The sequence below is a fragment of the Python bivittatus genome, unplaced genomic scaffold (genome assembly GCF_059951505.1).
Source record: "Python bivittatus isolate LINGU-HERP-01145 unplaced genomic scaffold, Pbiv_v1 ctg000400_np1212, whole genome shotgun sequence".
Taxonomy (NCBI): Eukaryota; Metazoa; Chordata; class Lepidosauria; order Squamata; family Pythonidae; genus Python; species Python bivittatus.
Genome location: NW_028277073.1, coordinates 3,547,987 through 3,572,838, shown reverse-complemented (window position 1 = coordinate 3,572,838; position 24,852 = coordinate 3,547,987). Strand labels below are relative to the sequence as shown.

The window sequence follows — 24,852 nt, the reverse complement described above, 5'->3', positions numbered from 1 at the left end:
GATGGCGTGACGGCCATTCACTGTCCGTGCAGGAGATGCTAATAGCTTGCTCGCAATCACTCTGGAATCAGTCATTTCTCCCTCCCAATGATGGGATTTAGGTTGACTTCCAAATGAACTTTCAATCCTAAATGACACCACCCAGATCAGTTGCTGATTTCTGTACGACAGTAATTCCCTCCTGTTCCAGCCCTCAGAGGAAACTTCGCCGACCGGAGGCCCAGACCAGCTTTGCTCAGCAGTTGTGCCCTATCCGAGGGCGCACGGCCGCCTGGGGGCCCGGGGCTGGCCTGCACGAGCCGCCCCCGGACGGGAGTGAGACCAGCGGGCTGCGACCGCGCAACAGCTCGCACCGCGCTTGCAAAGCCCGGTGTATTGCCGCGATCCGGATAACCACCAGAGGGCAGCGAAGGGCCGGCCAGCTGCCGGCCTCTCTGGAGCGGCCTCGGGGTCGCCCTCGGCCGTTCGCGGCCCAGCCCGCCCGTGCCAAGGCTGGGTCTCCGCTGCGCCCGCCGGGCCCGCAGCGGAGCCCGGCCAGCTTTGCGCTCGCAGGGGCTGCCCGGTCTTCGGCGGCCCGGGAGCGGCGCTCCACGCAGGAGGCAGCGCCCAGGGCCCGCGCCGCGCGGGCCCCGCGGTCCAGGGGCGAGCCCCGGGCCGCGGCGGGAGCAGAAGGCGCCCGCGCCGCCTCTCCCTCGGGCGCGCTGGGAAGGGCTGCCGTGCAGCGCCTCCCGTCCTATCGGGGCCCTCCGCGAGCGGGCGAGGCGCTTGCGCGTTGCGCGTGCCGAGCCGGCGCTTCTGGGCCTGTTTCGTAGCGTTGGCGAGCCCGGCCGGGAGGCAGCCTCGCCGCTTACCCTCCCGAGACGGGAGGGAGCTGCGCCGGCCGCGGTGAGTCCAGCCGGGCGGGTGGCTGCCCGGCGCGGAGGGGAGAGCAGGCCGCGGGGCAGCGAGGGGAGGCGCGGGTGGAGCTGGGGCTCGGCGGGCGCCTCTTCTCCTCTGGGGGCTCGGCGGGGCAGCCCGGGGAAAGCTCTCCGCCGGCCGCTCCCCTCCTCTCGGCCCCGGCGGGGAGGCCTTCTGGGGAGCGCCACTGGGCGCAGGCCGAGCCGGGACTTCTGACGGCTCGTCCTCCCCCCGTTGATTGAAGGGGGAGGGAAGGAAGCCCCTTCCGAAGAACTGCAGGCCCTTTTGGGCCCCAAGCCGCGGAGATGCCAGGAGTGTGGGCGCCAAGGAGCCAGCAAAGGGGAAAACCTGGCTCCCCCCCAGCCCAAATTAAGCCGTGGGTTGCTCCCAGCCCTGTTGTAAGGCTGCCCCCAAGTTCAAAACTGGCAGCCTCCCAGTTGCCGGAGGAGATGAGAGGGCGTGTGCTGATCGGGCTTATCTTCCCGGACATGTTCTTCCCACTGGCATCTGCTGGGAGAAATAAGGGGTTGGGGGGCCTTGGCTTTCATTGAACACTCTCCTGCTTGTGGTTGTCTTCTTCCCCAGTTGGCCAGAAATCCAGGCTGACTTCTTCGTGAGCAAATGCCTGCATGCTTTTTGTTTTGCTTCCACGGGTAAAATGGCTGCAGATGGTCGTTTTGGGGGTGAAAAGTGAAATCTGAAGAAAAAGTATAAAATACCATTGAGGGGGGCATGCCCCCTTTGTTTTGGGCACTGTTCCATCATGATTTAAAAGCGTGTGGTTTGATAAATCATATAGCTCAGCTTCTTATTTGGAAGTAAGTCAGGTTGTTCTCAGCGGAGCTTACTTCTAAGTAAGGGAGCATTGGATTGCAGTTATGTGGTTCAGTCCATACTTGTTCTTTTTCATTGCCTCAGTCTCAGCTACAGTACCTGAACCTTTTGCTTGGGACCTGCTCTGTTGTGAAAGACACGAAACTTGCTGTCTAATATTTTTTTTCTTGCACGTGGCCTTCTTCCAAGGTATACAAAACTGTTCTGTATATCCTATTACTCAGATGATTCCTTGGTAAGTCCCATTATGTTTGGAAACTTACTTCCACATAAGTGCATATAGTAGTATAATCTTAGAGTTTAATAAACTAATGCTCTTTTTATGAGAGAGGTTCCCGTTAATATGTAATAATGGAAACCTTAGAAATATCACATCAAAGCATTTCTCCTTTTTTATTCTGTCTACAACAGGTGCTTAATATATTGAGTTTCAGACATATAGTTTATAATTCTCTATTGTTCAGAGTGGCTTTGTAATTCCAGCTACCAACATTAAACTGTTTGAAAAGGAGTTTGGTATAGGGTTAGGGTCTGTAAAACTCAGATAGGAAGATCAAGTGTGGTCTAGGTGCTGACTGTCCTTAGCATTACTGTAGTCCCCGAGTTAAGAACCCCCAGTTAAATACAACCCATAGTTAAGAACAGAGCCTATTGTAGCAAAATTAGAGTAAAATACACAATGATTCGCGTTAAATACACAATGGTTCAAGTTAATTACACAATACTACTTATTTATTTATTTACTTACTTATTTACTTATTTACTTACACGTGCAGTACTACTTATACAGTATTATACAATAATACTCTTCCGGCTTACATACAAATTTGATTTAAGGACAGACCTTGGGATGGAACTCGTTCTTAAACTGGGGACTACTAGTACTCACTATTTAATTACAGAATAATGTAGATAATTCAAAAGAAAATGCAGAAGCGATACCATCCCTGCTTATAGGAGTTGTGGTGAGAACAGCTCTTTTATATATGTGCCTATGTTAGGAGCATTTAAATATGTACGTATTAGTTCCATAGTCACGTCAGAAAATGCTGAGTAACAATATTTTTCTGATCCTGTGGAAGTGAGAACAAAAACTGCCATCATTAAGACATGTCTCCAGTTGCACCTAACAGTGGTATCATTATGCTCAAAGGTCTGTTTTCTACAGTAGATACTACTATTTCTTCTGTGTCAAGAACACTAATATATGATATCATCCTTATTTATATGGATAAGTTATATAGCACAGTGACACATTTACATGAGTAATGAGAATATGCAGGGCAGCGTTAATTGATGAAATATGCAGAGCTAAGACTTGGGAATGTTGAACTGAAGTTGAGGGCTTAATTGAGGTAGACATGAGAGAGATTCTAGAACAAGGAGAATAATTTTAAAATATAGGACATGGTGACTTTTAAAGTAGAAATTTCAGAATCTGTCTCTTTGCTGTTTTTAGCCCAAAGCTGGCAGTTATTCGTCAACTGTCTTATGTATACTTTTGTTTCCAAATCACTTCTAGTTACCAAAATTATAATGATGCTTTAAAAAAGAAAAAGAAAATGTGTAATGATGTGCAATAAACATTAAAGATCAATACATATCTGTTTAAAAGATGGTGGAATAAAAGTATTTTTTTTATTTTAGTTTTTAGTCTTACATAATGAGGTGGGGATTAGAGTATTCTTATTCATCTTAAGTAAAGTACAAAACTATGTTATAGGTAAGTGATGTTGCAAGAATGATTCATGCAGTGTAGGCTTCTGGAAAGCTCTAAGTTTATACAGAAGGTCTTTTCAGAATTCTTAGGTGCATGAATAAAATAAAACCTTAATTCCTGGAAATGGAATAAAACTGTTATCAGACTTATACCTATTATTATTGCTAAGAGATTTTTGTAAATGTTTAACGAAGTCAAACAAATGTTTACAGTGCATTCATAGAGGTTAATTCAGTGAGAGCCCATGTTTTCAGTGGGGCTTATTCCTGGATAAAGATTTGGAGTAGAGATTATGCTACTATATCCATTGTAGGTGTTATCAGCAAATGGAATAACAGTTTAAACCAGAGCTTTTTAAGGGTAACATATGGTTGATTCTAAAATGGCAGTCTTGTATTTTAAACTTTAGCTGTTCAAAACTGCTCTAAGAGGGCATTTTCTCCCTGGCACACAGATATGATTAAAAAAAGATAGACTATCTTCTATACCAGTGTTTTTCAACCTTAGCAACTTTCTCAACATGCTGGGAGTTGAAGTCTACACATCTTAAAGTTGTATAGGGCGAGAAACACTATTCTGCACTAAAAAAGCTATATTATAGCCCTTTCTTAATCTGTAAGACACCAGTGATATTGATACTGATTTTTTAAAATTTTCTTTAAGATATTGAAAAATGCGGGGATTGATTTTTATGGGTATTATGATATGTACAGAGTTTTAAATAACTTTATGTAAATCCCAGTTTACCTAAAACTTCTCTCTTTCAAGAATCCATATATTGTTTTTTAACAGTATTATATTTTTATATTTATCTTGTCACCTTTCTTGTTTTTACATGTCTTTGCTGTTGATTCTTAAATTAACTTTGCACTATGCCTAGTCATCATATTGCAAAATTAGTCCTTACTAAGTAGTTTGAGAGTGATGAGTTTTTAAAATAATACACATGCTGTGAGTTGCAAAATGGATTTACAGGTAGTCCTTGACTTACAACCACAATTGGAACTGGAATTTCCATTGCTAAGTGACGCAGTTGTAAAGCGAGACATCACGTGACCGCATCGCTTAGCAACCACAATCCCGGCAGTCCTGGTTGCCGTCATAAACTGAGAATTTGGGTCATTAAGTAAGTACCCATTCTCAATCCAAGCCATTCCAAGCTTGGTCCCTCCCAGTCCCAAGCCTCAGTAAGGTAAGGGACTGCCTCCAACTCCCCCCACCTGCCTATCTTTCCCACCATCTCTGCCCTTTTGGTCACTCTGCACCCTGCCTTGCAGGGTGGCATGCAGCCACAGAATGCGTGGCTCTGGGGCTGCTTGTCATACAGCGGGAAGCTGCAGCCGCCCCAGCCCAGTGCCAGCTGTCGTTGCCCTCTCCACCCTGCACTCCGAGACCCCTGCCACCCTGTGCTGTGCCACCTCTGACTTTTTCTGTCTTCTTGTTCCTGCTGCTGACAAGGCATGCCTGGCCTGGCTGCTGGGCTGGGCTGGGGCTGGGCTTTGTGCTGCAAAAAAAAAAAGCGAAAAGCAGTCCCTGAACTGCAGTGCAAAGGGGCTGTTTGGTGCGCTGTGGGTCTGGGGCTGCTTTCTGCCTTTTTTAAAAAAAATTTTGCAGCTTGGGCTGTGGCAGCTACAGCTTCCTGGGGTGTGGCAAGCAGCAGGGGGCCAAAAGATATAGATGTGGGGGAGGTAGGCAGAAAGTTGAAGCGTGATCGTAAGTACAGGCGGGCTGCCAAGTGCCCAAATTTTGATCACATGACCACGGGGGCGCCACAATGGCTGTGACTTTGGGCACAGGTTGTAAGTCCATTCAGTGCCATCATAACTTTGAACGGTCATTGAACGAATGGTCGTAAGTTGAGGACTACCTGTACTATATTTGGTGATTATTCTCCCTGGAGTTATGGCACAATAATATTAGAGAGAGGGAGAAACTTTGTCCATTGCAGTACAGAGTAGGCCTTTTTGTTTCTTTAATTAGTATTTTATCTTTTCTAAATAATTTCTTGCTAATTAAATGGAAGTCTTAAATTTACCATGTCTTTTCACTGAGAAAATCTTTTTTTAAAAATGCTCTGTTAATCAAGAGGTTAATTTGTACAGTGGTACCTCGGTTCATGAACTTAATTCGTTCCGCGACTCTGGTCGCGACCCAAATTGGTCGCGACCCAAATCAAATTTCCCCATAAGGTTCAATGTAAATACGGTTAATCCATTCTGACCCCTCCGAATTTGGTCGCCAACCAATTTTGGTCACGTCCCGAATCAAATTTCCCCATAAGGTTCAATGTAATTATGGTTAATCCGTTCTGAACCATATGTTTTTTTTTTTAAAACTACAAAAATATGACACAAAGTACAGCACGAAGAGAGAGAACGCTAACCTTGCTCGACGCGACTTCTGGCGTGGAGGACAGGAAGGCGGGTGGGGAGGCGGTTATTGCTTGGAAGGAGAGTCCCCCTCCCTACAGGAAGCCACAACCACGTGTCACGGGAGGGAAAATAGCCGCGAATCCTGTTCGTCCCCGGATCTGGCGTTCGCGAACGGAGGCAAAATTTTGCGAACGGAGCTGTTCGTGACCCAAATTGGTCATGAACAGAAGCATTCATGACCCGAGGTACCACTGTATATTATTTACTTGGGTTGGACAAATTTGGATTCCATTAATGTGTATCTGTTTATTTTTCTGCAACAGATTAAAATTGTACTTGCGGTTGTTGGCATGAATGCATAAATACTGCTATGCCCTCCTCAAAGTAGCAGCATCTTAAATGTCTCCTAAATGTGGTAGGATTTAGTTACTTATCTTCTGTCTTTCAGTCTAAAGCAATATTTGAATCATGCTTAGCTAGGAATAAATGTGTAAGATTCTAGGTTTGGGCAGAAAGTCATATTTGGAATTGGCTCAGATGGGAGAAATACATGTGAGCTGTAGGATAGGATAATAGTTTTCCACGTCTCCAAAATATCTTGGTATTTTTGGTGTGTTCCCATACCTATTTCTGATTCTAAACTCTTGACTCTAGTCCATTTTCTATTAGTCTGTGCGATATGCGGCATTTCAGATTTAAAATATAAAAGAAGTTCTGTAAAGTTCTTTGAATTACAGAGATGAGCAGCTTGGGGGAAATTTTGGGGTAAGACTATCCCATGAACTGCAGTTAGACCACAAGTTGGCCTAATCTGTTTTGTTTCAAATTTCCTTTTCCTGTTTCAAGTTTCCTTTTGGAAACTAGTCCAAAGCCCCACCTTTCCTACTCTGTGCCCAGAGCAAGTCCAGGAACACTTCAAAAGTTGTAGTGTACTTCCAAAATACTGCTTAGCAGTTAGGTGGGCTCCTTCGTGAATCTTCAGTTGTGTATATAATTAATAGGCTGGAGAAAAAGTCTTTTTATGGTTTTTTATTATAATTTTATAATTTTATTACATTCAAGGCAACTTATGCATACAGACATACAAATGAATAAGTGTGTATGTGCACACTTATTCATACATGCAGAGAGAGAAAGATTAAAACGTAAACAAAACAGTTGCCATTTAAAGATCTAGCAGAAGGGCTTAGCTGCTCTTCTTAAAGAGGAGTGAGTGTCATGCACGGCTTCTGAGAGAAAGTACATTTCCCAGGTTGGGACCAATGCAGGAAAAGGCTGTCTTGGCCAGGCCAGATAAATAAGCTTTTGGAGTAGAGGAAACTTTGGAAGGCTTTGCCTGGAGATTAGTGCCCAAGCAGTTTCATTATGGAAGAGGTGATCCCTCTTATAATCAGATCCTAAGCTGTTTATGGCTTTAAAAGTTAATAACTTGGAAAACATTTGACTACGCAGCCCAAGTCTTCCAGCATAGGCAGTTATTTTTCAAAGCTTTAACACCAAGCCTCCCCAAAATTGGATTACACAGTTTGAAAATCCTTGACAAGCATTATTATTCAAGCTCTGCTTTAACTTTTAATTTGTGATGACTGCCCTATATTCTATGTTGCACCCTTTTTGTGTTTTCACGGTTTGTTTAGGTATTCCAGTATTTAATAGATGTAATTAGAAGCTGTGGAATTTAATTTATGAGCTATTAAACTGGTTTAGATTCACTGTTAGGTATCTTAATCAATTAGTGTTCTGTTTGTGCTTTTGTAAAATATGATTGAATTCTCTGGGGTTTTTTGAAAGTGAGAACAATCGTTGCTATATTGTACTAGAATGGTATTTTAATGCATGTATAAATATTTTTTCAGTTCTATATTTTTGTAAACTACTTTGAAAAAAAAGCCTTTAGAAAAGTATTGCATCACCTCTAAATAGCAATTATTTGGAAGCAGAAACGACCCTTTACCACAAAGGTGCTGCTCTGGGGGCTGCTTCATCTCTCTGAAAGGACGAGGAGTGGCCTTTGGAGCTTCTAGAAGTTGTTATTAGATTTTACTTTTTAATGTGATATAAAGGGAAATCATTAGCTATGTGAGGAGCAGTCACACTAAATGTATTCAGTTTGTTAAAAATAAAATATAATTAAACAAATTAGACTTTGGTTTGATCCTGGCTGTTTTTCAAGTGTGACTCCTGACACATCTCTAAAAGGCAAAGTTACTCTAGGAATAACAACAATGATGCACCATCACAAGAAATTCTGATAGTTCCAGGATCAAGGATTTTCAACTCGCATAATTATTTGAAACTAGACAACCCTGTGACCCATTGGGTCATCCTTTGAGAGGAAGGTGGTGCAGTCTGATGTGACCAGAATGAACATTAAATTTTAGGCTGACCATATTTTTTTTACCCCAATGCTGGTCGGTCTCATGATCATCTAAGAAGAGGATATATCATAAATAGAAAAATAATTGTAATGGCAAATGAACTTCAATAATAAGTCAATATTTACTTGCCTAAACATATAAACAGAATGACCACAGGTGAGCAAAAAAGCAGTGAGAGAAGAAGCAACTTCCAACTTCCTGCCGGCTTCCCCATTTACTTTGCTTGTGGGAAGCTGGCAGGGTGCTTTGGAAATCACCATCGTGTGACCGCCGGGACCCTGCAGTGGCCACAGCTTTGCAAATAAAATGTGTCTGAACATTGTGTAAATTTCAATTCCACAGGAGTAATGGGTCCTGGATTTTTTACTCATTCTTTAAGTTAGTGGATTTTAGCTACCTTGATTCAAAAATTGTTGCAGTATAATGCACCATTTGGGCTAGCTTCAGGGTGCAAACAGACAAACAGATAAACACAATGGGAGTTTTAGTAGTATATAGATAGTTAGATACCTTTTTTTTTCCCTTTGGTGCCTTCAAATCATTGATGACTCTTGATGACTGCCTGGACAAGTCTCTGCAGTTTTCTTGGCAAGATTTCAGAAGTAGTTTGTCATTGCCTCCTTCCTAGGGCTGAGAGAGAGTGACTGGCCCAAGTTCACCCAGCTGGCTTTGTGCCTAGGTGGGACTAGAACTCACAGTCTCCCGGTTTCTAGCCTGGTGCCTTAACCACTACACCAAACTGGCTTTCTAGTTAGATACATACACAGATATTTAAAGTTACACATTTTGCTATCATTTTGAAAGTATAGACTGCACATAATGAGATCTAAAATTCTTGCTGTGGCCATTGCAGGGTCCCAGTGGTCACGTGATCGTGATTTTATTTGGGCCAGTCACAAAAATTCACGGGTGGAAGTAGTGTACCTTGATATAAATGCTAAGCCTTATTGACTAACCTTTTCTTCTGTGACAGTGATACTGGCGGAACACTTTTGCACATTGAAACTGGCAGAATATTGAAAGGAATTGCAACATGTTATGTTGGGGAAATGCATCTTTTGGACAACTTGGATTGGGGGGTATTGATGAAGAGATTGTCCTGGAACCCAGAAGATGCAGCTTCTTTGTAAACAAAAAAGTTCAAGATGTAGGCTGTGGACTGAGGCATACTGTGTTTGTCTTGGATGATGGGACTGTATATACCTGTGGATGTAATGATTTAGGACAATTAGGTCATGAAAAATCTAGGAAACGACCAGGTAAGTTTAAAAAATAATGTTGGTTGGATCTGCACAGTTTTGATTCTGTATTTTGGTACCAGTTTTGTATGCTTGAATGCTTCTAAATAATTTGCAGCATCAAAATAATTTATAATTTATATTTATAGAACTTTGCAACATTTTAGCAAAGAATGCTTATGTAGGGATGTTAAGAGTTTGAAAATACTATATTTGAAGAATTTTATCTACAACCAGTATTCTTATGTTTAAGTCTTTCATGGTGGTATCTTTTATCTTGGACATCATTTTGAAAATGTATGATTTACACCAGGAAAGATATATAATGCTCTTAATGTGGACGGGGCTGATACAGACTCATTTTCATCTTATGAAATGTTTGATATAAAAGATCCCCCTCTATAGTTTTCCATATATATATATATATATATATATATATAGGATTATGTCCCTCTATGTAGTTTTCCATATATATATATATATATATATATATATAGGATTATATATATATATATATAGGATTATATATATATATAGGATTATGTCCTTCCCAGTACAGTAGCCGCATGTTTTAAAAGGAAAAAACCCCCACTATTTTGTTTATTTTGTTTTTCATAGTTGAGGTAGATTAAATCCAATCAATTTAAGTTCAAAAGCTGAAAATCTGATAAAATAGCACCCAGATGTTTTGGAAGATCCAGCACACCAGTGGCAGTGATAAAATAAATTTTGCTTAGCTTTACCTTACAAAAATAATCCATGAGTTTCTACAGAATTCTTTTCTTGGGAAGTATGGCACACTAGTAGTCCTTGAAATGTTTTGGCTAATCTGAATAACTAATGGATCCTTAAAAAGAAAGGCAACTACTTTTTTTCTTTTTAACTTTTATATCACAGTCTCTGAGTGAAATTCTCTTAGTATTATATTTGAAGAAAATGCCAAAAATGCCAAAATGCTTTATTATAGTCTGGAAAATTTTGGAAGAATGAATCTTCTAATTCAGTTTTGTTTTCTGGGGAGGGTAATGGGGCATAGTTTTTATTGTTAAATCCTCTGTGTATTAACTGCTTATGTGGGCAATGGTGGTATAATATTCAGTGTTTGTTATATTTTGTGATGATATTCGCTACTGATGCCCAAGGTCTTGGAGCAACAATTTAGATATTATAGTCTCTAGAAACAATTCAGATCTTAGCTTTCAACCGTATGAAAATCATTTGCAGGTATAACTAACTTTAATTCAAGAAGATCAGTGTTTAGGGTCTCCTTTCTCTGTTTTTTTAATTAGTAATGGCTTCAGTGATCTCCTGATTGTGTTCCTGTGGCACAAGGGAGAGAATTTAACCCTTGTCAGTTTTCTGATTAAAGAAAAACTCAATAAATTAATGAAGCTGCTGTTTTTACCATGAGTGAAAATATATAGGGATTTGAAACTTATCCCGGAGAATGAAAAATCCAGACCTTGCTAGATGCAATAAGTAGACACAGGTTTCTCAGATTGTGAATTATTTTAGGCCAGAACTGGTATAAAATGGACCTGATTTGTTTGTAAGCACATACTTTTTTGTTATTTCCATTGTTTAATATAAAATGCCACTTTTTACTGATAATTACAGAGCAGGTTGGTGCCTTGGATGCTCAAAACATTGTCACTGTTTCATGCGGAGAAGCACACACGTTAGCATTAAATGACAAGGGCCAAGTCTATGCCTGGGGTTTTGCTGTGGATGGACAGCTGGGTTTACCTGGCACTGAGGAATATACCAGAGTCCCCAGGTAAGACAAAATAATCAAATAATGTTTTAAAAATCCCTTAGGAAAATCCTTCGCTTTGTGTTATTTTTGATTGCTTCATCTGTGCACATTTGGAATTTTTCGAATTCAGTTTTCTATAAAATAGTTTGCATCAATGTACTCTTGAGAGCTGCTATACTGAAGCAACTACTAGGGCTGCCTGAGAATGTCCTTTTGAGTCTAGCTGTATACTCAGAGTAGGCGGCATGCCACTTTTTGTAATAAGTAAATACAGCATTTATAAACACTGATACTCTTTATGAGATTCTGGTAGGGAATGTAATGTAAGTTAAGTAGCATGACGATAGTTCATTCCTGTATGTAGACTGGACCAAGATGAACTCTAGATTTGATTTAATTAAAATTAAATGAAGTACTGATAATATCTCGTTTATTTAAAGATTTCCCTCCTTTGTCACATTCGGATTTAGCCATGCTTTTGGGGGGTTTCTGGAGCTGACATCCAAGACATATCTTTCCTAAAACTGGCTTGTTTCCATTACTGGTGGTTGCATTTTTTTCATTTTAGTATGAGAATGAGGTGATGTCGTGAATTCATTTACATTTTAACAATTGCAAAAAAGCAAGGGAATATGCTTGAGGTTTTATTTATTCTGTAGAACATTTGGAAATTTATTTTGCCATCCTTAAACTGCATAAGCAGCATATTTTTCAACACATAGCCTTAATACTCATGCAGCATTTTAATTGTAATATCCTAAACATTGTAGAATTGCTGTGGAACTTAACGTTCATTTATTTAAAAAATTATTTATGTGATATCCTTACAGTATTGATGTCCAAAATTATTTTAATTGGTTTACAAAAAAGCCCCAACCTAATCAGATGCTGAATACTTACGACAATAATGGTTTGTTTGCGCTAATATTCAAGCTTTTTTCTCAAAAGTTCCCTCTCCTTCTAAGTCTTAGGGGCAATTGAAAAATATGTGAGGATTTATTATTTGGACCTGGAGGAGCAAAAATGGTTGGCTGACATCCATTGTCCAGAGCACAAAGATTTATGTATCGCAGTTGGTAACTGCTGTCTAGAATAGTAGATAGTTTCCAGTACTTAATAGAGTTTTAGGTGGCCTTAGCTTAACAGCATTGCTGCATTATGTCCCGTGTGTTAAACTTGGAGCAGCTTCAAAACAGTTCACAGTATATATAACTGGACTAGAAGGCTCTCTTTGGGGCTGCAAAAAGATGGAAGCCCAGTGTGATTTAAATATACTAATCTGTGCTGCATGAATCAAAATGTTTTGGTGACATGAATACTTGATTACATTTGATTTTAACCCAAGGTTTGAAAAGCGATAAGAGTAGTACTTCTATTTTAATCTAAAATTACAGCGTTTTCTTCAGTATTTAAACTGGAATACAGCCATATTCATCTATGTGGGTTGTGGTAAATTTCAAGTTCTGTATTTAGAGTTCCTCCCTGTTCTTTTACATTTAATAGAAAATGATCGATAGCCTTCACTTTAGATTTTAAACTTCCTGTGACATCCAAATGTACTTTGGTGTGGTTTATTTAAATTCTAGTTATTGAAAATAAAATGGAATCAAATTGTGGTTTCGTACTCTGGTTTCTTCTCTAGCCTGGACAAACCTTGGCTGTCCAAATTGGGGTACTGAAGGGATAGGAAATGTTAATTTACAGTAGCTTCAGAACTGGAAGCTTGTCATACCTCTTATTTATGTATTGAGAAATCATGTTCTGTGGTTGTTGTCCTTGAGTATTTAATACATATTTTTGCAATTTTCTTAAGGAAGTCATGTTTTCCACGTTTCTGTTTTTTTTTTAAATGCTGTTCATTTAATACTTTCTTGTTTTCTCTTAGGAACATTAAAAGCTTGTCAGACATCCAAATAGTGCAGGTGGCCTGTGGCTACTACCATTCCCTTGCACTCTCTAAAGGTAAACCACATTCTTAGCTGCTTTTTTATCTGTCTACTTTCAAAATACTTTCACTGCCACTAAGATCACACAAAAATTTTCTGTATAATAAGGCATGTATCTGATCATTTGCTGAGGCAGTGTTTCTCAACCTCAGCAATTTTAAGCTGTATGGACTTCAACTCCCAGAATTCTCTAGCCCATGTGCTAGCTTGGGAATTCTGGGAGTTGAAGTCCGCACAGTTTAAAGTTGCTGAGGCTGAGAAACACTGTGCTAGGGAAATGAAATATATTAAAGAGCATTAAACATTTGGTTAGATATCTATCTAACTATGCTCAGATGCATCTACTGTGTTCCATGCCTATTTCTTTTTCTACAGTATCACCGCCAGTCCATTTTCTATTGGCCTATGCAATGTGCCATATTCCAGATTTAAAAAGAAGCTCTTCTTCGTACTGTGATCTGTTTGACAGATGGGCAGCTTGTGGCAGCTTTTAGGAGTGAGAGTATCTCAAGTTGCCCTCACCTGTTTTAATTTCAGTCTTCTTTTTGTATATGATTTTGAATGTGCCTCTCTTCCTGCTGCATCCTTTCTGCCTTGTTTGAATTTTGCCCTGAATGAAATAATTTGATTCTTAAACTTGATTCTTACAGTGATTTTTAACTACTTTTTTTTTTTCAACAGGAAGTGAAGTTTTTTCCTGGGGTCAGAACAAGCATGGACAGTTAGGATTAGGTTATGAATTTAAAAAACAGACCTCTCCACAAGTAATCAAGTCTTTACTAGGGATCCCTTTTGCTCATATAGCAGCAGGCGGTGCTCATAGTTTTGTACTTACGCTTTCTGGAGCAATCTTTGGATGGGGACGAAACAAATTTGGACAGCTTGGTCTTAATGATGAAAATGGTAAGATCTAAATTGCAGATTTTAAAATTAGCTTTTATGATAAAAATGGCTCTGTTTTGCTCAGTGCTCAAAATATTTGCGTCGATAGATGGGGGCTGTCTAAATTACAAAACCTTGCTGAAATCAGCTGTGGCTCATACTAAACTGCAGTTCATGACTTGGCAATGCTCTGCATTCCTTAGTTGCCAGAACAATAGCACTTTCAAAAAGATGAATGAATTATGTTAAGTATCTTTCTGAATTGTTGCTTCCTGTTGCCCTGCACTGCTGCTTGATGCAGTATGTCCTGTGAAATTATGAACTTTTTAAGTTATGTTGAAATTCCTATCGCAGGCAGTGATATATCAAATGAGATGATTTCTGCATTGGTGTGTGTATGTAATTTGCTACAATTTATAATTTATGAATTATTACAATTTTTAGATAGATACGTCCCCAATCTTCTGAAGTCACTAAGATCCCAAAAAATTGTTTATGTCTCCTGTGGAGAAGATCATACTGCAGCTCTCACAAAGGTCTGTTCTCTCTGTCTTTGGTTTCACATTTTGGATTGGGATGCGATGTAAAGGACTTGGTAGTTCTTGGTAGCCTTATTCCATATAATTGGGTTGCATTAGTAATGAAATCTATTAAGCAGCTTCCTGGTACTCTGATGCTGAAAAATGGTTACCTTCTAATCACCATGGTGTCAGGGAAAAAACCACGTTAAACACGGGAGGCAGACACACCATAAAACAAGTTACTTCAAAGTTCTAAAAGCTTTATTAAATGTTAGTTCAACAAGCAAGTAAAATTTAACCAATAGCATACAAGGTACTCACTTAGATTCACATTGCAATGCTGACCATTTACTTAGATTCACACCGCAATGCGGACCACCCACGTAGATTCACGTTGCAATGCCGACCAACTTGACCGAGCTGTCAGGTAGACAGCTTGACCAAGTGGGTACTGACCCCCTCGTTGCAATCCTTTTTATCCTCAAAAACCACAAACCACAGACATGACTCCTAGGTTTAGCAACTGAACCATAACTTCCTTGGTGCTAATTTTACCATACTTTCCTGTTCTATTCGTCCCTGTCACGTCTGTTCCCATCAACAAGTTTGCTTAGTCTTGCAAGTTTACTTATTTCCTGGTATTGCCCTACAGGTCACATTTTAGCTAACTTGGCTTTATTAAATGCAATCAAAACTAACATTAAATCATATAGAAGGCTACTAATAATTTTCCTCTCACAATGGGAACTATGCTTAGGGCGCTGTGCCACCAGAGTTCTTCTGTGTTTTCTACTTCCATACCCAGGGCAGAGGGTTGAGCACACCTTTTTCCCCCTGCCCCCACATTTCAGCCCTGATCATAGGGCCAATTGATATGCTAAAGTTGTGTTCTCTTTTTGAAACATATAATAAAATCACCAACTTGGACAATGTACATAAATTTTCAGAATCTTCTCAAGGTACTGATTTAAAATCTAGACAGTAACTTGACTGTTTTATCATTAATTTAACTTGCTGCAAAGCAGAATTTGATATACAGGTAGTCTTCATTTACTGACCATTTGCTTGAAGTTACGACGGTGCTGAAAAAATAACTTTACGGCCTGTGTACAGCCATTTATGACCTTTGCAGCATCCTTCAGTCACACAATTGCCATTACAGTCAGCACACGTTGTCTTGTGTTTTTTTTTCCTTTTTTTCCCTCCTTGAAAAATTGATTGGACACATCAAAAGCAATGCGATTGTGCCAGCAGCCTGAGGCTGGGAGCCATGGGCACACTAAGCAAACAGCTTACAGTACTCTCTTAAAATCTCTTTCTCTCCAATCTCTCCACTCTTCTGTGGGGGGGGGGGGGAAGTGATTTCTGTAGTCAATCTCTCCTTTGCCTGACCCTTTCTCGCTGCCAGTGTGATTGCATTGCTTTCAATGTGTTGAAGAGCAAACAGCTTAATCTTTTGAATTTTTTTCTCTCTCCAATCTTTCCAGTCTGTGAGGGAAGGAGAGAAAAAAAGCATGCGATTTCTATAGGCAATCTCTCCTTTGTGTGGACACTCTCCCCCCCAGAGCAGATTTAAAGGGATTTAAAAAGGGTAAGCTGTTTGTGTAGCACACCCGTGGCTCCCAGCCCGGGGCTGCTGAGTAATTGCATTGCTTTTGATGTGTACAAGACAGTAAGCAGGCCCTTGAGCATTCCAAAGGGTGGGGGAGTGGTTAGGAGGCAAACAGAAGCCGAAGGTGTGAAACTGAGTAGTCTTGTCTCTTTCCAGCCAGAAGGCACAGTCGTGGTCACATGGTTTTCCAATTAGCAACCGCTTCACTTAGTGGCAGAGTCACTGATCCTAATTAGGGTCATTAAGTGAGGACTATGTGTAGTCTTATCAAAGGCCAATCTTACAAGCAAGATATTTCATGTAAAAAAAAAAAGCCATTTCAAGTTAAAAATTGTGTGAAATGCTTGTTTTCACTTAGTGGCAGAGTTGCCGGTCCCAATTAGGGTTGTTAAGCAAGGACTACCTGTAATTAGCCCTGGGGATAATCCAGCTCTAGGTTGGGAATTGGTAGTGAGGAACTCCACTTAAATTTGTACATTTCTGCAGTTACTATTTTTACACCTTTGATTTACACTTGATCAGGGTTTTCTGATTTGTAAATTACTCAGAACTGTTAAAGATTAAAGCAATGTAATCATATTTTACTCCTTTTTTATTTACATTATACAGTGGGGCAAAAAAGTATTTAGTCAGCCACCAATTGTGCAAGTTCTCCCACTTAAAAAGATGAGAGAGGCCTGCAATTTTCATCATAGGTATACCTCAACTATGAGAGACAAAATGGGAAAAAAAATCCAGAAAATCACATTGTCTGATTTTTAAAGAATTTATTTGCAAATCATGGTGGAAAATAAGTATTTGGTCAATATCAAAAGTTCATCTCAATACTTTGTTAAATATCCTTTGTTGGCAATGACAGAGATCAAACGTTTTCTGTAAGTCTTCACAAGGTTTTCACACACTGTTGCTGGTATTTTGGCCCATTCCTCCATGCAGATCTCCTCTAGAGCAGTGATGTCTTGGGGCTGTCGCTGGGCAACACGGACTTTCAACTCCCTCCAAAGGTTTTCCATGGGGTTGAGATCTGGAGACTGGCTAGGCCACTCCAGGACCTTGAAATGCTTCTTACGAAGCCAGTCCTTTGTTGCCCGGGCAGTGTGTTTGGGATCATTGTCATGCTGAAAGACCCAGCCATGTTTCATCTTCAATGGCCTTGCTGATGGAAGGAGGTGTTCACTCAAAATCTCATGATACATGGCCTCATTCATTCATTCATTCATTCATTCATTCATTCATTCATTCATTCATTCTTTCCTTTACACAGATCAGTTGTCCTGGTCCCTTTGCAGAAAAACAGCCCCAAAGCATGATGTTTCCACCCCCATGCTTCACAGTAGGTATGGTGTTCTTTGGATGCAACTCAGCATTCCCTCTCCTCCAAACACAACGAGTTGAGTTTAGACCAAAACGTTCTACTTTGGTTTCATCTGACCATATGACATTCTCCCAATCCTCTTCTGGATCATCCAAATGCTCTCTAGCAAACTTCAGACAGGCCCAGACATGTACTGGCTTAAGCAGGGGGACACGTCTGGCACTGCAGGATTTGAGTCCCTGGCGGCATAGTGTGTTACTGATGGTAGCCTTTGTTACTTTGGTCCCAGCTCTCTGCAGGTCACTCACTAGGTCCCCCCGTGTGGTTCTGGGATTTTTGCTCACCGTTCTTGTGATCATTTTGACCCCACAGGGTGAGATCTTGCATGGAGCCCCAGATCGAGGGAGATTATCAGTGGTCTTGTATGTCTTCCATTTTCTAATTCTTGCTCCCACAGTTGATTTCTTCACACCAAGCTGCTTGCCTATTGCACATTCAGTCTTCCCAGCCTGGTGCAGGTCTACAATTTTGTTTCTGGTATCCTTCGACAGCTCTTTGGTCTTGGCCATAGTGGAGTTTGGAGTGTGACTGTTTGAGGTTGTGGACAGGTGTCTTTTATACTGATAACAAGGTCAAACAGGTGCCATTACTACAGGTAACGAGTGGAGGACAGAGGAGCCTCTTAAAGAAGTAGTTACAGGTCTATGAGAGCCAGACATCTTGCTTGTTTGTAAGTGACCAAATACTTATTTTCCACCATGATTTGCAAATAAATTCTTTAAAAATTAGACAATGTGATTTTCTGGATTTTTTTTCTCATTTTGTCTCTCATAGTTGAGGTATACCTATGATGAAAATTACAGGGCTCTCTCATCTTTTTAAGTGGGAGAACTTGCACAATTGGTGGCTGACTAAATACTTTTTTGCCCCACTGTATGACTAAATTGTTTAGTATCTGAAATATATATTTATGACTGTAATCCCTTTTTAGGCCATTTTATTTTGCCGTTATACATATTGGACAGGTACAGTGGTACCTTTACTTATGAATTTAATCCGTTCCGTGACTCTGATCGCAAGTCGAGTTGGTCGCAAGTCGAAGTAAATTTTCCCATAAGATTCAATGTAATTACTGTTAATCCGTTCCGGTGTCCGCGGACCATGCAGCAGGGGCGGAAAAACAGCCGCTGACCACGTGGCAGAGCGGAAAAATGGCCGCGGACCACGTGTCAGGGGCGGAAAAATGGCCGCGGACCACGTGGAACGGGTGGAAAAATGGCCGCGGACCACGTGGAACGGGCGGAAAAATGGCCGCGGACCACGTGGCACGGGTGGAAAAATGGCCACGGACCACGTGGAACAGGCAGAAAATGGCCGCGGATCCGGTTCGTAAGTTGAGGCGAGTTCACAAGTAGAGGCAAATTTTTGGGGCTGGAGCTGATCGTATCTTGAAAAATTCCTAAGTAGGGGTGTTCGTAAGTAGAGGTACCACTGTATTTGTATGCGTAAAAAATAGTGGAGATGTTGACAGATTACATTTCAATTTGAAATATTTTTTAGGAAGGTGGAGTGTTTACTTTTGGAGCTGGAGGCTACGGACAATTAGGTCATAACTCTACTGCACATGAGATAAACCCAAGAAAAGTTTTTGAACTTATGGGGAACATTGTCACACAAATTGCATGTGGAAGGTAAGGTTGATCTTAGAATGGAACTGCAAAATTAAATCATTTCACTGTTCAGTAACTTGGAAAGTATCAAACCTAAATTGATTTTACACCTATTTATCATAACAGTTTTCAGTTTTAGAAGAACAGGACTTGCTGCCTCAAATAGTCTGGGATCCATTTATATATGAAAGCTGCTGGGTTTATGGAATTCTGCCAGGTTAGTTAATGGATAGGCAACAGAGTGTGTATGTGGTTGGGTTTTTTGAACCTGGATGCATAATGTGGATCTACATGTAGGAAACTGTTACTAGAATTAACAGAAGGACGGAGCAAGCCCCCTCCAGAAACAGGTTATTATTTCAAAGCTTATAGTTCCACTTGGCTCTCTGGATCTAGGCTCAAATCTTATAGTTAAAAAACATCCACTGTGATGTGCTTAAGCATAGCTATTAAATAGACATACGTACATATATGTATGTATATAGGATATATATTTCAAGCTTCATAAGATGTCTAATTTTTTCAAAGTGAGCTCTGGCCCAGCTTTAGATACGAATTACTGCAGGAGAAGTGAGAAGTTTTTTTGGCTTGGCATCCTGTTCCAAGTTAAATGCCATAAAGAAAGAAAGAAACAGATTACTAACTTTTCCTAGTTTGTTTAATAAAGCATTTATTTGATACTCATTTGCAAACTGGTTATGTTTGTTTTAAATATTTTTTTAATTAGAGTGTGTAATTATTTCTTCAGTATGTTTACTGTGATTCTGATCGTAATTAATAATTCAGAATAAGGTCATTTGGCAACTGCATCCATTTTCCACCAACAGCCGTGAAGTGAATGTAGCTAGAGAGATTAAACTATATTAGGCAAGAATGCTCTCCCCAGGACATTCTACTCTGCAGTGCTGTGTCCTCATCTCCTGTGCCTTTATAAGGTGGCATCCATCAAGCACTGGAAGGTTACAAAATAAAGATGCAGGTTTGGTAGAACTACCAAAATGGCTTAGCAGGAAATACAGTATAACATATCCAAATTATAGCCCAGAAGGGTATTTTTAAGAGGGATGGTTACAATTCTTGCTTGAAGTAAATTAAATGATGTCACGTGAAACTGGCTTCTAGAGGATGAGGATATGCTTTTTGAAGCATTCTTCTAATAGACATAATAAATGAATAACCATTTACTCTTGTTGTGAAACCTTGTTGTGGGTTCCAGCAACGTGCTGTTATAGAGAAAAGGCTGCTACAATTTAGACAACACAATAATTCATAGGGCCCAAGGGATGACTTAATTGCATTGGCACAATGTAGTTCCATAGGCATAATAACCTTCTGTCTCACTGGATTGCAAGCTTTGTGCTTTTTTGAAGCCATATAATTCCTTGTTGATGTTCTTATGGGATATTGTAGCTATCTTGAGTTAATTTCACAGATGGTTTTCTCTCATTCTATAAATGTAAAAAAGGTAGAGGAGAGAGATGACATCCAATCATTTGTAAAACTTCTGCTTTCTGAGACAGCAGATTCTAAGGATTAAATGATAGAAGTGATATCCTCAGCCATGTACCTTCTCTTTCAAGACAAGTGCTTCTGTTCCATTGCCTTGTTTGTTCTTTGCACTAAATCATGAGAAGGTCTGTTTGTTTTATGTTTGATGTGATATGAAAATCTCTACCTTGTGGTTTCCAAACCATGCTTTTTTCTTGAGGTCCACTAAAGCACAAACAAGCAACATTATGGCTTAGCTAGACTCAAACCTACCTGGAGCTGGGGACTCTTGGGTGAGCTAAACTTGCAATAAATGAATAAGTTATCTTTTGAATAGCTTTTTAGAGAATAGTCTGGGATTTCCCTGTTTCTTGCTTCTTGGATATTTCTTTCCTCTTTGCTCTAGGCAGCACACATCTGCATTTGTTCCCTCAACTGGAAGAATTTACTCTTTTGGTCTTGGAGGTAATGGACAGTTAGGCATGGGAACAACCAGTAACAGGAAAAGTCCCTTTCCAGTTAAAGGAAATTGGCTTCCATACAGTGGCCAGGTCCCACTAAATTCAGGTGATTACACCTATGCTTTATTTGTTTGGATTGTTATTGGGGTGAAGTGCTATTCAAGATATTGGCTGGGTTCACACATTATTCTACTGTATCATGTGATTTATTTGTTGGCTTAGTCTGTTGCATTTACATTTAAACCATTGTTTATGCTTTGCATGTTGTGCAAACCCAGCCAGTTCTAGTTTAGTGAACAAATTTTGACTAAACCATATACCATATACTAAACCCTATACTAAACATATAGTTGGTGGAATATTCAAATCATGTCATTGTGATAAATAATTATTTAGTTCTTGATAATCTATGTCTCATGAGAAGATCTTTATTAAGCATACAGTAGTAACAATACATTACAACATGATTTTTAATTTCTATATAAGGAAAATCTGGTCCTTAGGAAATTGTCAGCCCCCAATTTGTTCTGTAAGAGTATAAAAAAATAATTGTAAATATAATACAAAACAGAAACCATTCTTGTTGTGAAACTCTGGAATAAGATATGTTAACTGAAATATCTGTTGAGTTAGCTGACATGTCAGAGTTACAGTAGTTACATTTCTTAATTTCATTTATACTTAAATTAAGGAGCTGTTCCATTCAAGATATTCTTATTTTAATTATAGATGGTGAAGATTATTATTGTGTAAAGAGGATTTTTTCTGGTGGAGACCAAAGCTTTTCACATTATGTTACTCCACGGGTATGTTATTTATTTGTTTTGATTGATAAGCTTGATAGCAGAAACTTTGGCTTAATATTAGTGGGTTTTTCCCCCATTTCAGGAGCATAATTGGTGTATCTGTTGTATATTAGCTTGCTTAAAATATTTTTTTTCTAAAGAGATTTCCTAAAACTTAAATTGTTGGATAATTGTATAATTTGTTGCTGAATATCTGTGTAATTATTTAATTTGATTGATTGATTATGTGCTATCGAGTTGTTTTTGACTCCTGGTGACCGCATTAATAGATTTTCGCCATGATGATCTGTCCCATCCTGGTCCTTCAGGTCGTCCAACAGTGTAATTGCCACTGTAACTGAGTCCATCCACCTTCGTTGCTGGTCATCCTCTTCTTCTGTTTCCTTCTACCTTCCCCAGCATTAGAGCCTTCTCTAGGGAGCTAGGTCTTTTCATAATGAGTCTGGTGTAGAATAATTTGAACCTGAATTATTGTATTATTGTGTAATTATTACATAATTTGTTGCTGAGTATCTGTGCTATTGTTTAGAGCAGTGTTGTCCAAACTTGGCCACTTTAAGATGAGTGGACTTCAACTCCCAGAATTCCCCAGCCAGCACTGGTTTAGAGCAAAAGCAGACAAACTTTGAAATGCTGGGTGTCTAACACCTCTCTGACATTTCTAGAACATTAGAATGTTAAATGTTTGTTTATTCAGAATTTTCAAACGTGAAGGGCTTCTAGTTACAATCAAATCAGTCTCTCTTCATTTTCAATCTGAAAAGCAGAAATATTTATAGCTTTGCAGTTTGAGACAATGCTTAGGTTAGGAAAAAGCTGTAAAACTAAAATTATGATTCCCTACAGTTAAAATACTTTCTCAACCAAGTGCAGATCAGTACTAACGAGTGTTGTATAGGGTATTTCCTGATTTCACAGGAATGTGATTTATTTTTATCTCATAATTGCCTTTCATTCCAGAGTATAATCAGTTTTTCTCCTATGAAATACTCTAATCCCTAAAATACCCTAAAAGGTTTTAGATGAACTTCCTAGCCCTTTAAAACCTGATGGATTAATCTGGTGCTAAATGTTTCATGTTAGAACGTGAGAGCCTGCCTGAATTGAACAGAAGCAGATACTGGCCTACATCTTACTTTAAAACAATTTAAAATAATAAATCAGAAGATCTTACCTATGTTTTGTCAATTATATGAACACATAAGAAGTGGACAAGAGATAGAGTGGCTTGGAAATAAAAACAGGACAAGCTATAAAAACTGGAAGGGATTGTATATGGTTTTATTGTTACTTATTAAATTGTTTCTATGACATTAATCATTGATTTTGTTATTCAATGTTGCGTGGTAAAACACTGCTGGCTGACTTGAATACAGGTATAAATAAGAATAAATAAATAATTACAGCTCTGAGTAAGGGGTTTGCAGTTTACGAAACAATCACTTGTAATATATAATTTACCACTTAAATGCAGGATTTGGTGCCAGCAGATGACTTCAGATATCCTAATGCTTCAAAACAAATCTGGACTGTGAACGAAGCTTTCATTCAGAGATTAGTAAATTATTCGTCTTCAGGTGCAGGGAGACTCCCTGTGGAGATAGCCAAGTAAGAATTATTCCTACTTTTTGACAGATCCTATGAACAATAAAGCTGGGTGCTTTATCTGGTCAAACATAATCGGTTCTTGGAATAAATTAGTCTTACATCATCATCCAGAGCCATAAAATAAAGACTCTGGAATTGAACTGAACTCCTGGTGACCACATGGGCATATCTTATATGTTTTTCTTGGCACCAATATGAAAGTGGCTTGCCATAAAAGAACTTTTTAAACCTCCCAGACTAGCCATAGATTTTCCTGGTGGCCTCCTATCCAAGGACTAACCAGATCCAACTCTGCTTAACTATTTCCACAATTAGTCAAGTGAGCTAAATGCTGCCTTCTGAACGGCACGGCTGTGTGCTGCCTAGTTTTTGGGGGGTGTTTGGTTTCAAAATAATCACACTGATATTGAAATCTAATCTCGATTTCCCAGCATTGTGGGATCTGTTGTTCAGGTCCATTGGTATTTTGAACCTTGATGCAGAGAGAGTAAAAGATTGCCTTCTCACAAATTCAGTTTAAGCAAAATTCCTCCAATTGCTAAAGGGTCTTTGTGTGTGTGCCCATTCTATCCTTTTAAAAGTATTTTAATTTTGAACAGAATTAAAAGGGAAGCTGGCATGCTACAAAACAAAACAGCATTGTTTGTTTCTGGGAATTCCACACAGGCCCCACAGTTGCTCTCAGAGAATGAAAAAGGGTTTCCGGCCCAAGAACAGTGTTTTTCAACCTTAGCAACTCTAAGTGGTGTGGCCAACTCAATGCTGGCTGGGGAATTCTGGGAGTTGAAGGCCACACATCTTAGAGTTGCCAAGGTTGAGAAACGCTGCCCTAGAACCACCTGCAGAGAAAATAGACTAAAGGGAATTGGGGATTTATGAAGAGCATTCTGGAAGGCTAAAGAAAGGGAGCAATTTTACCATTGGCCTTCTGAGAAATGGGTGTTTTATGACTAGTTATATTCTCAGCTGCAGTCCTCCTGTGAATGGGCAGTGCCCCCTATGTGACAACCATTTTCCTTGAATGCCCATGACATTCTGTCAAAATACAAAATGTGTCCACTAGCCGAACAAAGAATATTTACTCAGATCAACAGGAGAGGCTTTTTTGAAGATGCTCAAGTATTGGGAGGGTGGGAAAAGCACTCCTTGAGGCAGTTTATTTGACTCTCATTATTCTAGGAGATGCAAAAATGTTATTGCTGCTTTCAGTGTTGGTTTTTATTTTTTAGATTTTTTTTTATCCCGCCTTTATTATTTTTATAAATAATTCAAGGCAGCACACGAACATACCTAATACTCCTTCCTCCTCCTATTTTCCCCACAACAACAACCCTGTGAGGTGGGTTGG

The 24,852-nt window shown here is 39.7% G+C and overlaps 1 protein-coding gene across 6 annotated transcripts in view; it reads left to right on the top strand.

Annotated features, from left to right (window-relative positions):
• Positions 1–203: 203 nt before the first annotated feature.
• Positions 204–24,852, top strand: part of HERC4 (HECT and RLD domain containing E3 ubiquitin protein ligase 4) — a 51,225-nt gene continuing 26,576 nt past the window's right edge. The window contains exons 1-12 of one of the 6 annotated variants that reach the window (XM_088144303.1): positions 204–885; positions 1,816–1,966; positions 6,147–6,238; positions 9,175–9,460; positions 11,057–11,216; positions 13,081–13,157; positions 13,823–14,044; positions 14,468–14,559; positions 19,032–19,162; positions 21,036–21,196; positions 21,820–21,896; positions 23,371–23,504. In XM_088144303.1, the coding sequence (XP_088000429.1) occupies positions 9,235–9,460; positions 11,057–11,216; positions 13,081–13,157; positions 13,823–14,044; positions 14,468–14,559; positions 19,032–19,162; positions 21,036–21,196; positions 21,820–21,896; positions 23,371–23,504 (1,280 nt within the window). In that variant the 5' untranslated portion in view covers positions 204–885; positions 1,816–1,966; positions 6,147–6,238; positions 9,175–9,234. Of the gene's footprint in view, positions 886–906; positions 1,967–2,009; positions 6,069–6,146; positions 6,239–9,174; positions 9,461–11,056; positions 11,217–13,080; positions 13,158–13,822; positions 14,045–14,467; positions 14,560–19,031; positions 19,163–21,035; positions 21,197–21,819; positions 21,897–23,370; positions 23,505–24,852 lie in introns of those variants that run through there. The other 5 variants (XM_088144305.1, XM_088144306.1, XM_088144304.1 and 2 more) reach the window with 5 other exon arrangements.